Here is a 14,676-nt window from a genome sequence, read left to right as displayed (position 1 = left end):
GGATGTTTTGATTCCTCTGAAGTGTCTGATAATAAATTATTGGAGTACCTATAGATGAGGATCCCACTGTTAGCACAAGAGCCACTTGAAAATTAATTGTATAAAGCTGCACGCAAAAATTGGTGCTTCATTTGTGAGCACGTGGAAGATGTCATCTCCTCTGTAAATGTTCTCTGAAGAATGTCCTTCTGCCCACTTGAAATGTAGCTACTTTGACGAGCTCAACTGAAGTGTAAGAGATCCTAAAGTTCTGGTATTTTAAAGGAAATCATTGTCATTGAATGTACAGCAGTGTGTGAGATTTCACTTGGGAGTCTGAGGAGTGGGTCTGCAGGAATATGGGTTAGAGACAGCTGCCCAATATTTAGTGTAAATACAGGAGTTTTGTTCCCTAGATAATTTTGACATCTTTTCCTTGAGTAAAACTGCTTATAAATAAGTTTCTTTACAAAAAATGTGTTGCTTTTGATAGCGTGCTTCAGGGAAGGCTTGTGGGTGAAGAGTCGAGGGCAGAAGAGTGGGTGTTTAGCCCTGTTCAAGAGAGTGAGAGGTGGGAGCACTTTCAGTTGATTCATGCATTTAAAAGGACCTTTCTAGACAGCAAAAAAAAATGTCTCCTGAATGAAGAAAGCAAGTGCAATCCAGCAGTAGAATGGAAATTGTGCTGCTGTCTGACCAAAGAGCTGCCCTTTGCCAGGTGCTTCACCTTCCCAGCCTTTCTCAGGTGCTACCCCCCGTCTGTCCTCAGCCAAGACCCTCTGGCCAACACTTGGATCTTCCTAAATTCCTCATGACCAAGAGCAGAAATTGTTTTCTGTCCCTCGAGCTTAATGAACCAAATCTGTTAACACGACTGATACAGAATATTGATGCTGGGGAAAACAATGTAGTCTCTTTGCCTTTATTTATTTCTAACATCTGGTATTTAATATCCCACCAAATTGCTGCTATGCCAAAAGCTTTTGATTTGAACTCTGGGAATTGATTTTAAACTGCCAGTAAATACAGAAATGATGGTAACAGTCTCCATTAGCCATTAATCATTTATGTCAAAGTTACTAATTTGAACTCCAGCTTGTGTAAACAACTCAGATGCTTTAGCATTTAAGCCCTGTTGAGCTGCCCACTGACACTGCATTATTTACTGATACTGCCCTGTAGCCATTAAATCTGTCTGCAGCTCTCACTGCTGTCTGGATTTAATGCACTCCTGACTTCCTGCGCTGGGAGCGTTGGGCTGGATTCACTGTTATGGAGGAGAATTCCGTCGTTTAATTCCGGAGCACAGAGCTCTGCAATAAACCCCATCCCAAAAAAATCAATGCAAGAAGGTAAAGATTATCAGGAGAAATGTGGCATTGCCCTGGAATTTGCACCTGCCTTTTTTGAAACACACAGCTGCCTAAATAAAGCAGCGTCCTCATCGCGGGATTAACCCATTGGGTTCGCCCGTGAATTTGTTGCTATAGCTCCCACAGGCATTTGTCCTGGCATGGAGGCTTGGCAAAAAGGAAAATGCAAACCGTGGAGTCCCTGGTGTGTGGGTTGGGGTGAGAGACATGAGCTGCGCTGGGCGTGTGCCACGGAGCTGGGGTCTGTGCCAGCCGGGATGGGAGCCACGGAGAGCCGGGAGAGCGTGGGCACAGGTGGCACCAGGCTGCCTTCGCAGGGACCGGGGCGTTCAGGGAGCCCTTGGCCTGGCATCCCTTCCCCTTTCCTTGCTCACAGCTCAGCCCTGGAGATGCCAATGCCCTTCCATTGGCTGTTGGAGAATGGGGGTTTATTTTCAGAGGCAGAAAGTTGGGTGCTGATTTCAGACATACTCAGTGCTGGACAACGGGGCTGCCACTGAGCAAAGGGACAGTTCTGGCAGTCTGTAACCCTTCAGAAACCCCAGTTCTTACTCTAGAGAGATTTTTTTTTTTTTTTAATCTTTTATATCCAGATTTTACATTTCAGTGCTTTGCTGGAAATTCTGTTTTCCAATGGAATACAGTTAGAATTTTTAGTGTGAATGGATGTCCATTAAACTGGGAACTGGCAAATCTGTGAGCACCCTCTCGTGGGCTCCTGGTGAATTACAGTGTGTTCCATCCTCCCAAATTTCTTTTTCCATGCATTTAAGTATAACTTGCAGATTTTAACACATGCAATTAGAGAAGAGTTTTTGATGCTTCACAAAATACTCGCAGTTCACAAGTCACAGAATTCCAGACCAGACAATTAAAATCAGTTCACATTCACAAACAGTTTATATTTAAAGGTGTGGAATGAGTGTCAAACTGGCATAAAGAAATTTAAATTTAGCTTGGTTTGTGTCAGGCTTTTATCCAGCGTAAAACCTTGTATTTCAGACAACAGGGTTAAAAATGAATGGGCATCTTTTCCCTTTTTAGAGATATAGGTGATAATGGGTAATACCTGTAACTTTGGAGACTGGGAATTTCATGTTTAGTGTGTGTTCTTCGGGATTTTTTTGGCTGTGAGCATCTCTGTCCAAAAAAAAGGTGTGGTTCTGTACTTTCTGGGCTCTGTAGTCCAGAATTACCTGCCTGGCCTGAGTCTGGTAATTCCACACATCCCATTACTGGCTCTGGATGCAGCTAGCTGTGCTATACCACCTTTTTATGTCTTAAAAATAATTATGCACTTGAACAGCAGTTGCAATTTTTCTCAAGTGACAAATGGTGAGCTTTGAGAAGGAAGTTATCCCAAGGATTTATTTCTGTGGATAAATACTACTTTTCTATGCAATGCCCTTGAGCATTAAGCATCCTTTTACCTTCCCTTATTCATTTTAGCAATTAGAGCTGCTCTCATTTGAGAAGCATCTCCAGTAAGCTGCTCTCCAGAGCTCTTCCAGTTGGCTCCTTCAGCTCTTCACAGGTTGGGGCCGTGGTTTTCTCGGCAGCTCGAGGCGAGAGCCGTTCCTTCGCGCGTTGCTGGTGGGATCCAGCTGGGCGTGCGATGCTCAGGAGGAGCGGGGCGGGTGCCAGCTGGCCTCCCAGGGGCTCAGCTCCTCCAGCTCAGCTCCTGCCAGGCTGCCAGCTCGCAGCCCACGCTCCCCTTCCCCTTCCCTAATGACAGGGAATGGAGCCTGCCTGCAGACAGGCTGGTTGCAACTGGGAGAACTGGTTTGGGTTGCAGTGTGATGGGTGCTGGCGCTGCCCTGCTCCTCAAACATTCCTGGTGTTATTTTCAGTAACTTTAACTTGTAAAAGCTTTCGCTCTCCCTGCCTGCTTTATTTTTGAAAGGAGAGGAGTCTTCCCTGTGCTTAACCTTCCAAGGAAATGAAATTTGGCTTTCAATTTGCTTCCTCAAAGCCATCATCCCAAGGCTCTCCCTCCCTTTGCTGACCTTCCTCACCAGAGTAAACACTCGGTAATCCAGGCTGGATTATTCCCTGGAATCACCAGCAGGTGCTGTGGCACGGCACCTTGGTTGCTCCCAGAGCCTCAATGATGGATTTGAAGCTGTATTATTACAGGTAAATGAGAGGTACAAGATGTGCTGCCATTAACAGCTGGATCCCTGATTTCCTGTGTTCCAGGATGGCGTTCTTCCTGGAGGAGGTGATGACTTGCACCAAGCGTCTCCTGGAGGTGATATCTGGCTGGCTGCCTCGACACTTTTTCGGTGCAATCCTGGTTTCTCTCCCAGCTCTTGCAGTTTTTTCACACTTCACCTCTGATTTTGAAACAAATATACATGTAAGTTGTCGAACTCCGTTCCATAATGTGACGGTTTGGAGCTAACAAAGCTTATTGCTTGCCTTCCTTCCTCCACCTCCCTCCTGCTTTACATCTGCTTGATACAGATCCCTTGGAGGGATGGGGCTTTGTGGATGATGGAATTCCTAGTTTGTTATGTAAACACAGTCATGGTGAAAGCTCTCATACAAAAGAGAGGATACCTAGAAATTCCTGCTGCTTGCATACCTTTTTCCTCTTAGACCAAGCACTTCTGCAGGAATTTTTTTCAGATAACACAAGTGGTTTATCTCAGGATTATCGTCCTGGGCTGGATTTGGAGTTTGGAGTCAGAGAAGTTGTATCAGTGAACCTCAACAGTGAGAACAGTATTAGTGAGGGGTGCTTGGGCTTTGCAGAGTGAAATGAAGGAACTCGAAGGAGAGAGCATTTGGTACCTAGCAGTGGTCATTGCAGGGGCTGTGGGAATGGTTAAAGGAATAGCAATAGCTGCCTTCTGAAAAGGAATGGAATGAAATTGGCATATTTAACCCAGACACAGAGATCCATAGGGAATTCAGTGTCTCTGTTATTAAAAGCACTCCGAAGGGGAGAACAAGGAGTTAAACATTCATAGAATCACAGAACGGTTTGGATTGGAAGGCACCTCTTGTTCCAACCCCCTGCCATGAGAAGCAGTGAGGAGGGGGAAGAACAGTTTAATTTAAAGGCCAACTGTAGCATAAAATCAAGGCTTTAAAACTGTGAATAAAATGGCCTCAAGCTGGAAATGAAAGATTGTTTCTCTGCAGGTTTCTCTTAGGCAGCACAGTGTGCAATCCTTCCTTTCCAGGATCTTCAGGGAATTCTGTTTCACAAAGCTCTTGCTATTTCAGGGCCCTGGGTGTAGGTAATGACCAGATTCTCTTCACTCTTCCTATCACAGCTTATTCCTGGGTACCGGGAAGTGTTTGTTCCATGGGAACGTGTGACCACACGTTTTTTGGTCCTTGCTGATTTAAACACACATCCCGTGGTTATCACAGCCACAGGAGGGTGTGGTTGACATTCTGTTGCATCCCATGCTTAACTGCAGCTTCTACCTTTTGGAACTTTAGTTAAGAATTTTTAAGCTGTAAATTGATTTTTTTTGTTAATTCAGTTTAATGATGGTCTTTCCCCTGCATGATTAAACTAACTGTAGGAATGTTTTCCTCAAGGGAAGGGAGCTGAAAACCTTTAAATCTCTCAAATCTGTCCATTGATTTTGATACCATCCCATTCATCACCATCCTTGATCATCTCTCCAAATGTTCCAGATAATGTCAGAAGAACCACTTCATGAGTGTGTTCTCAATACAGCAGGTCAGGATGAGTCAAAACACTTCAGGCAGCAGCAGCAAACTGGTGATTTTCATCACCAAACTGAGAATGAACTTTGCTTTCTTTCCTCTTGCAGGTGCTCCAGAGTCGTGGGGCTGTTGGCTCACTCTCCAAGAGATGTCCCAACTCGGCTTGTGCTCAGTGTTTCCACACTCACGGAGCTCTAGGAAATGGAGTCAATCTATAGAGGGTCAGGTAAGTGTCCTCCTTTACTATGACATGGTTTTGCAAAGTTTTTTTTTATTCATAGCATTTTATAGCCTCCCTGGATATAAAATAATTAAAAAGAAAATTAACAAAAACAGCCATGAAAAAAAAAACTTTCCAAAGCCATGCATCCATAGTAAAATCCAGCACATCCTGACCCTCTATAGGCTGGCTTCATGCTGGGCCATCACTTGGAGTGAGAACCAGTGCTCTGCCACTTTAGGAGACCTGAAATGGGGGGAAAAAAGTAAGTTAAAGTTATGGTTTTTTATGGACACTTCAGAAATTCCTTTTATCCATTTTGAAGTCGTTTAAAAAACCAACAGTTGTGCTTGTGGTTTAAAAATGGTGAATGATGTAAGGATTTTTCCCATACACTGTGTCTGCTCTCAATCACGTGCTTGTTTGTTATGCCACAGGACTGCCAGGCTGCAGAGTCTGCGCTTCAGCTGCACAGGACACCTAAAGGGAGAGAGAAAGGGAGAGAATGATCATTTCATGCTGTAAAACACAGCATAAAGCTAGACCAGAACTCCTTAATCCCAGTGCAGAGTCTCTGGTTTAGCTTGGATGGTCATGAATATTCTTGGGAAACCAAAATTGGCACATCAACTTGAGAGTTTTGAGCACCATGAGGTTGTACCTGGGGAAATGAAGGTGCTCTGGGCAATGCATCTGTCCTGCACCTCCTTTCCTTTATCCAGTAAAGTTGTGGAAAGGTAAAGGGGTTTTGAGATGGGGCATTTGGAGCAGAAAATGTGAAATTGTCCTTTCAAATTGGCACAAGTGGCTGTGTTATCGAGCTGCCAGTGACTGAAGCTGCCTTTTGTCACCAAGGCAGGTTTTTCCTTACCTGAGTTCAGCTGTTACAGGACAGTCTGAGAACATTCTCTGAGAAGTGTTTTTAAAAGCAGGCAGGTGGGTGAAATTGCATTCTGCACTTGCAATGCAATGGAATTTCAATACTCAGTTTAAAGCAGGCAGAATCTAACCCCAGCAGTGGAGAGGGGGTTGCCATGAATTTTCACCTTCTTTTTTTCCCTTTTTTGGAACAAGAAGAGGCACTGAGCTTTTGGCAAAGGTAAGCTGGAGGCGCTGGGCATCGCTGAAGGAACGGGCGTGTGATAAAATACTCCATCCAGGGAAAGTGGTGACAAACCACCTGTGCTAAAGGTTTTCTTGCTCCTGGAAGGGAAGATGTCCATCTTCACGTGGGATCACTCCCTGTGCCCATCATCCAGGCGGAGTTAGACCCTTCTCCCCGCTGTCCCCCTTTCCCTGCCAGCGGGGATGTGCAGAAGGGCCCTGGGCAGCTGTTAACTCCCGTCTCTCTCTCTGTTGCAGTACACCATGTTCATGTGTTGTGCCATTCTCATCACCATTGTGCAGTACTGTAACTTCTGCCAGCTCAGCTCCTGGATGAGATCCCTGCTGGCAACCGTGGTGGGAGCAGTGCTGCTCATCCTGCTCTACGTCTCCTTGTGCCCCGCCAGGTGAGCCTCACCCCGCGGCTGCAGGGGAACAGATCTGGGCTTCTCCCCAGGGAAACAAGGGTCTGATGCACAGGATTTTGCTGTCTGCCATGACTTTCTCCAGCACCTCAACTTTAATGATTTCGTTTCTTCATTATTTATTTCTTTGAAGGATTTCAGGGGGCCCTCTTCTGTGTGATACTCTGTCCTTCCTGATGTGTTTCTAGGACACAGTTACAGACCCACAGAATTGCCTTTCACCACTAGTTTGAAAATCTATTTTATTAAGGAATCTCCCAGGTATTTGGTGGTGCCAGAGAGCCCAACTGCTCCACACCACCCCTCTGGATTTATTTTTGCCCTTAGGAACCACGTATTCTTCTTCCACCTCCTTCCTCAATGCATTTTCCAGTGTGGAAGGCAGGTGCTTAGGTTTAATGGGATCTAATACCCAGTTCCATTCTCAGTTTCCTGCCTTTTCAGAGGACTCTGCAGAACAGTAACCAGAGGAATCAAGATAATGCAGTTTCTGTGCAGTAACCTTAAGTTTTTCCAGTTTTCCTCTGATAAACAATTTTCCACAAGAACTTGTTTGCAATATTCTCCTGCTATTTTCTTGCCAAGAGAGTCAAGGGGGTCCTTCCAGCCTTCTGCTCCTGTTGGGAAAATTTTATAATCAACTTGTACTTCTCAGTGGCTTAGGACCCTCTCTTGGGATGGACTTAGCAAGGTCTTCTCCTCAGTTCCTCTCCTTCAGAGACCTGCTGAATCATAAGGTGAAAAACGTGAAAAAAAAACCCCAAACAAACCAAAAAGAGTTTGCAGATACATGTTTTAGTGAGTATTTAACTTTAATTCTCTCTTTAAGTGTCTTCAGTGGTCTCTTTTAATTTTGATCAAATTTATATTTAAAAAAGGGAGAATAAAAGTGACCCCTTACACCTGTTCACATCTATGATTTGAGGTGGCTGTAAGGGCTGAAGGGAAAAAGTCCTGCGAAAAAAATATCCTGGAGCTGGGGTCAGTTGACAAATGATCTCTAGATCATATTGACTACAGAAAAATCCCTTTCTTGTCTGTCTGCAAAGGACTTGGACAAGGAGGGCAGAGGAGTTCTCTCCAGCTCCAGTGCAGAAAAGGAATGATTGGGTTCTGGAGCCTCCCTTGTCTATTCATGGATTTGTCCCATTGGGTTCAGGTTCCCGGTGAACCATCATCATCTGTCCCCCAGCACTGAGTGGGCCTCTCCCAGTCACAAAGACTTCTCCCCTTGGCTTTTGCCTTTGTAGTGCTGGTGCTTTCACTGGCCAGCCACAGCTTCCCTGAGAATTGTGGAGTCACAGAACCCTTGGGGTTGGAAAAGCCCTCTGAGACCATCGAGTCCAGCTGTTTCCTCAAGGCCACCACTAACCCGAGTGCCACATCCACAGGGCTTTTAAATCCCTTCAGGGATGGGGACTCCACCAGGGCTTTTGCTGAAGGCATTTTTTTCCCTAATATCCATCTAAACCTCCTTTGGCACAACTTGAGGCCATCTCCTCTTGTCCTGTCTCTTGTTCCCTGGGAGCAGAGCCCAATCCCCACCTGGCTCCGAGTTCCACCCCAGGTTTGTTTTTCCAGGGGAATTAGTGGAGAGCAGACCCTTGATGCCATTGCTTGATTCCATGGTTGCTCTTCCCTAATTCCCCCAGCAGGAGTTCCTGGAGCTCGTTCCCTTCCAAACCTGCAGCCGTGTCTGCGCAGAGCTCCCTGGGGCTTCCTGGCAGAGCCTTGTAAGAGGGGTAATGGAATATACTCCTGGACAAGCTCTGTGGTAAGACTTTGTGCAGAAAGAAAGCCACAGAACTGGGGATTTTCCCTGCATTTCAACTTCATTGAGGGGCTGGGAATGGCTCTTCCAAAGCTGAGAGGTGGAGACCTTGCTGTTGTGTCAGGTCACAGCATCAGCTTCTGCTGAGTGTAAAGGGGCTCTATGAATGTTAAGAAATCCCATTGTCTTAATAAAAGTTACTAATGATGGGGTGTTTCCACCTGTGGTGTGAACAGCAGTGACCATTAATGGGCAAAGTTCAGAAATCATGGAATATGTTGTTACTTCATCCATCAAAAATAAATATTTCAAGTAATAGAGCTGTTCAACTGCGGGTCTGAAAAGGTGATTGACAGAATTGATCCCAAACAAAAGTCATACAGATTTAGTTAGTGAAACTCATTACTTCAGTTTGTTAATAATCATCTTTTTGTTTGTCTCTTACCATGATTCTGATAATATTTTTTGTCACAGTGGCAATTGCAGCCCTGTCTGCACCACAGACAGATCCATTTCTGCAGCTTTACTTCTTTTTCCAGTTGTTACTATTCCTGAGAGGTTGATACTCTCTTGCTACTTGATTGCAGGAGAGAACTTGTAATACAAGTAAGTAAGAAAAGTGCTCAAACTACTTATTTTCTCTAATGGCACCTTCAAAAACAGGTTCTGTGTTAGGGTTTTAGGGATTTTTGGTTTGGGTTTGGTTTTGGTTTTTTGGGGTTTTTTTTGTTTGGGTTTTTTTGTTTGTTTTTTCTTTTTTGTGTGTTTTTTCTTTTTTGTTTGGAAAGGTTGGGGTTTGTCTTTTTGTGTCTTATTTTTAAAATCTTTGTGCTTTGTGCTCACATAAGATGAAGGCATAATGGAGTCTTAGAGTTCTGGGATTGCTTTTCCCCATTTCCCAGGTAAGATAGGATTGTTTAACAATTACTTGTTCCAGGCTTCATGAAGTTCCAGTTTCCCTTTAGAGGGATTTGCATCTCTGGCTGGTTCCTTCTTCCAAACAGATAAGTCATGTTCAGACAAAGTTTGTGTGAAGCTGCTCAGGTCTGCAGTGCAGTTATTGGTCTGTGTAATAGAGAAGTTTAAAATTTTGTCTGAAATGCTGCAGGATGGTTTGTTTATTGCTTTAACTTTCCCTCTGAAATCAATGTTTTTTTCATTTCAGCTCCATGGAAACTCCTCATCTAGATTTGGCGCAGAACTTTAGGTAAGCTTTATCTACAATTACCATCTTTATATTTAGGGATAGAAACATTTTCAGTGAATTATATGTAGCAAAACTTTGCATCCACAGTAATAACTTGGGAATTCAACAAATTGGTTCAGCAAGTTGTGTTTAAGCTCCTCGTGTAATTTCCTTTACAGATGACTTGGGTATGACCAAAACTCATCAGGGCTGGTGCTGCAGTCACAGAGTTGTGTAATGATATTTTCTCCTTAAATTGAATTTCTGGGAAATAGAACTATGGAGGAGCTATTTAAAACAGCATCTGTTTTTCTGGTAGCAGCAGTTTTTAGAGCATTATCTGTGCACCACGAGCTGTTTATTTGATTTCCTTGGCTGATTTGCACCATTCAGAAGCAGTGTGAGTTGGATGCTCTCACAGCTGGGCAGGTGAGAATTCCCTGGTGTAGAGGAGCTTCCTCTGGAAAAGCTGGATGTGCAGCCAGCTGCCTTCCCAGGATGGGATGTGACAGTCTGGGCCTGGCTGTCACCTCGCCTGGGCAGAGCAGGGAGTCATAAAACTGAGAGCAAAGGAAATTTTAGCCCCTAGCCTTTCAAAGCAAACAAAAATCCCTTCCTGGGTTATTAATGGCCCCTTAAAATAAATGTGTTAAAGACTCACTCTGATTATTTTAGTGTGGCGTTTCCTATGGGTTTATTTCAAGTTTTTTCAGTACCATTTTTAAGTGTTTTTACTGGTCTTTGGTATTAGACAAGTCTGTGTTTGCTAATTGCAAATTTGGGGGCAATATTTGGGCCGTGTTGGGTTGGATTGAACTGTGGATATGTGACTTGGTAATGCATCTAAAAGGGGTTTTTGGAAGCATGTTGCTTTTCCTGGGAGGATGTGTCAAAACAAAATTACTTTTTAATAACTTTCATCTCCACAAATGATGTGGTTGTTTAGAAAAACACGTGGGGTTTAGTACAGAGGGGTGAGAACTGTGTTTCTTTGGGTATTTCTTCACCAAGGACTCAGCACTTACTACAGTGTTGGGGTTTGGGGGGCTTTGGCTTTTCTTACATGGGTTTTCCTTTTTCCTGGTTTTGATTTGTGAAAGTTCATTTTTCTAACAGAATTCCAGTTTATTGGATCCAGAATGGAAATTTAAAGCCAAAAGAACAGAGGCAGCTTTTTCTTTTTTGTAAACATTAAAAGTGTGGTGATCACTCCAGTAGTGTCTTAGGATCAGCCTGAGTTTGGCTCCTTAGAGTTTTGATCCTTATTTTTAGTTTATGAAGCTTTTGTGCTGCTCAGAATTACAAACCTCTTCCCCAGAAGCTCAGCAGGCTCCTGGCCAGCTGCTAATCACTGATCAATAATTCATCCTGCCTTAAATCATTGACAACTGGGTCTTCCCCTTAGTGATAGAAATCTGTGAAAAGATCACCTGTTTTCCTGCAGATACTTTTCTTCCATAAATATGTAACTTCTTACTCATGACAGGTGAAGGTGAGAGTTGCTGAGGACCAAACCATGGAGGTGTCTCTTGTGAGCAGGTGTGGAGTGAGCTTTGCCTCCTTTGCAAAGCTTGGCTTGTGATCTAAAGGCCAAGTAAGGCAGTGACCAAAATACCTCACTCATTAAACATTTCTAAACTTAATTTTTCACTTTTTATTAGGATGTTGTCTGTGCTCCTTCAGCTGGGGAAGAGACCCATGTGCTAATTCTGCTCAGCACTGCCCTTCAGTCCAGCTCCCCTGGCCTGACCCTGCCCAAACTTGTACATTAACAAATATTGGAAGTTAAAAGAGAGAACTGGGAGTTAATCCTATTCTGTTTCTACCACTAAACAGAATTTGGCTTCTTTTTTCAGGGCTCTTTTGCTGTATGTTATTGTATATCACATTTCTAGAGTACAGAATTTCCCCTTTCTTCTGGTGGTGAACTAATAAAAAGGTGATATTCCCTTCACCTAACAAAATTTTTTGCTGCACCTTTCTGCCAGAATTGAATAAATCAGGTTCCTGGCTTACCCCACTCACCACAAAAGTTTTCCTGTGTTCTAAGAGGGCTAGACAAGCTTATGCTTTCTTTTAATGAGGTTGTTCCCTTTCCTTGATCAAGAATAGAGATCATATTAATGTTGCCTGGGAAGAGAGACAGCAGTAATGGTAATGAAGTCTTAGCACAGAGTTCATCTCTGGACTGTCTGTAAATAAAAATACGGAGTTTGCCTTGTTTTCCAGGCAGCCCAGTTCTTCAGCCCAAAGGATACAACCATGAACTTTGTCTTTTAAGCAGGAAATATTTCTCGTTTTCATTCCTTCCTCGCCTCAGAGCAGGTGGGATGTGTCACTTTCCAGTGTGGCTGCTCAAGGGGGAACAGCAATGGGCCACTTGAGTGGAGACTGACATCACCTGGTTGTAGGGAAGGGTTTATAGGAATCCACTGCACGTTTTTCATGGAAAGCAGCAGTTTGATCCCCTTTTCCACATTGTTCCTCCCTTGCTTTCCTCTCTCAGGTTTATCAGGCAGAGGCATCCTCTTTCAGTATAGCAAGATACCCAAATCCAAACAGGGGTTACTGGCTCAGAAGCAAACTGGCTTTCCAAAAAGCTCTGTAAGTGGAAAGCCATTATCTTTTTGATTTGTGATCAAGCCAAAGGAGATTCTATCTCCGGAGTCTCACTTGTTCCATGTTCACAGCCTGGATGGAGGTGCCAAGTTAATAGTGAGGGGGCTGTGCCAGGCAGCATTTCACCAGTTTGAGTTAAAGAAACATTGTCAGCTCAAGATTTCAATTTGAATGATTTTTAAAATCAGTTTTCTGCTGCAGAACCTCATAAAAAGTAGAATTGAGAAAGGTTGTGGAGGGGGGTTGATCTTTTCTGTTGGAGGTGTGGGGGAGTTTTTCTGCTTTTCATTCCAAAGGGTGACTCCAGGTCATGACTGCTGCCTGGGGGAAGTGATTTGCAGTCCTGTAGGTCCTGTACCCTGCTCACTGCAGCATCCACAGACTGGATTTCCAAATGAGGGCGATGCAGTCGCTCTCTCCTTCAGGCTGGAATCGGGGCTTTCCATACTGATGCAGTCACATCGGGATAAAGGTGCCTGCTCTGGAGAAGCCACTGCATCTTCTTCTTGGGATCCCAGCCCGTTCCCCCATTCATGAAAGGAGGTCAGTGCACAGCGAGTCACTCCCTGCACATGCAGATCTCAGGAGCCACCGAGGTCAGGCCCTGCTGAGCAGATCATGGAGAGCTCCCCGGTGCCGGCGCTCCAGGGATGGGGAATGGGAGGCAGCAGCTCCTTCCCTGAAGGCAGATTCTGCCTTCCACTGTTCCTGACAGAACGTTGGTGCTGCTCACCTAATTCACTGAGGAGGAGTTAAAGTACTTTGAGGAGTGTTTTGTACAACAAACTATAAATAAAAAGCCTTTAATGACTTAAATAAATCCGTGTGGCTGATGTTAGAGCAGATTATCTGGATCAGACTCGTACTCTCAGAGCAGTAACAGAGTCATTGCTCAGGTCCTCTTGCAGATCTTCACACAAGATGTGTGAAATAATGAACTCAGATTCAGAGAAAAACCTGAGTTGTGCTCCTTATTCCAGATTCCTTCCTCACTTTCCCCAACCTCTTCTTTCTTTCCAAGATCTTTTCTCTTACCTTCCCTTCCTTCATTTTGTTTTATAAGCCCATCAAGCTGGGAGGGCATTTTGTCACCTCCAAAATAGGTAGCAAGGATTGTATTTCAGGAATTGTTCCCTTCAAGTCATTGAATATGGAATATTTTGGGCTGGAAAAGACCTCCAAGATCAAGGAATCATAGAATATCTTGAGTTGAAAGGGACCAACAAGGATCATAGAGTCCAACCATTAACCCAGCCAAGGCCATCACTAAACCATGTTTATGTCTTAGTCTCTGACTTGTCTTTCAAGGGAGGAAATAAACGGGTTCATAACAGAGGTTCTGTTGAGAATAAGGGAGGAAGGAGTGTCTTGGTACAGCAATTACAGGAACCTGATGGTGGGGCCCTACTTTGAGTTGAGACATCTCCTTTCATGATCCCCTTGTGAAGAGGGAATAAAATGAATATACACCTTCACTTCTGCTGGGAGAAGTATATTTATGCTAGAAAACAGAAGAAGTAATTTCCAACGTAATTTGTCCTATCTTTCATCTGAAATTCAACCTGCACACTCTGTATTGTAAATATTTCACTCACAGGAAGCTTTTTTCCTCATAGGCTTTCTGTGAAAAAAGTTAGTAGATACAAAGAACGTGGCACAGAGAAATGTTTTTGGATATGGGGCACGTTCATCTGTCTCACAGCTGTGCTGTGGTTTTGTTTCATCACACTTTTCTGTCAAGCAGGTATTTGAGAATGAAACTCAGAGAAAGAAACTGTGCCTGTAAGTTCAATTCTAAAATATTTCCAAAGTGGAAGCCTGTCCCCCATGGACATGAAGCAACAAAATGAACTGAGAAATGTTTTCGTATGTTACAGTAACAAATTCAGCCTTCTCTTTCCTGAGCTCTTGTTCCAGTTGTGCTCTGAGTTTTAATCTCTCCCTACCTTTCCAGAGAGATGCAGGCAGGTGCTGGGTATGGATTCCTTTCTGGCTCTCCAGGAGAAAGGCTGATGTGATGCTTTTCCTTTTCAAACCATCTCTTAACTTGAAAAACTTCAGCGCATGTCTGCTCATATCAAACCTTAAGCTTTGGCATAATTTTATCCAAAAAAATGCAGTTGGATCCCTGTAGAAATGACTGCATGCCAAGCTGGCTGCGTTTAGCCTTCGCTTCTGGGATTGCATAGGTGGGGCCTTCTCAGATTCAATTTGTGTCTTTGCATCTCTCCAGAAAGTTGAGATTGGGGAGTACAGATGTCTCCTCGTTCAGGGGGGTGTAGCACTGGCAGATGCTCCATCAGCGCCTC

At 44.0% G+C, this 14,676-nt stretch overlaps 1 protein-coding gene across 3 annotated transcripts in view; it reads left to right on the top strand.

Moving 5' to 3' along the window:
- ADCY9 (adenylate cyclase 9) overlaps positions 1–14,676 on the top strand; it is a 93,261-nt gene that overhangs the window by 66,625 nt on the left and 11,960 nt on the right. For all 3 annotated transcript variants that reach the window (XR_014226872.1, XM_082292203.1, XM_082292204.1), the window contains 3 exons: positions 3,552–3,711; positions 6,625–6,773; positions 9,728–9,769. Coding sequence is in view for 2 of the 3 variants with exons in the window: in XM_082292203.1 (XP_082148329.1) it covers positions 3,552–3,711; positions 6,625–6,773; positions 9,728–9,769 (351 nt within the window). In the remaining variant the exon portion in view is untranslated. The remainder of the gene's footprint in view (positions 1–3,551; positions 3,712–6,624; positions 6,774–9,727; positions 9,770–14,676) is intronic.

Source organism: Coloeus monedula, assembly GCF_965178545.1.
Source record: "Coloeus monedula genome assembly, chromosome: 16".
In the NCBI taxonomy this organism is placed as follows: domain Eukaryota; kingdom Metazoa; phylum Chordata; class Aves; order Passeriformes; family Corvidae; genus Coloeus; species Coloeus monedula.
The sequence above is the reverse complement of the archived record's forward strand: the minus strand, read 5'-3'. Positions and strand labels throughout refer to the sequence as shown.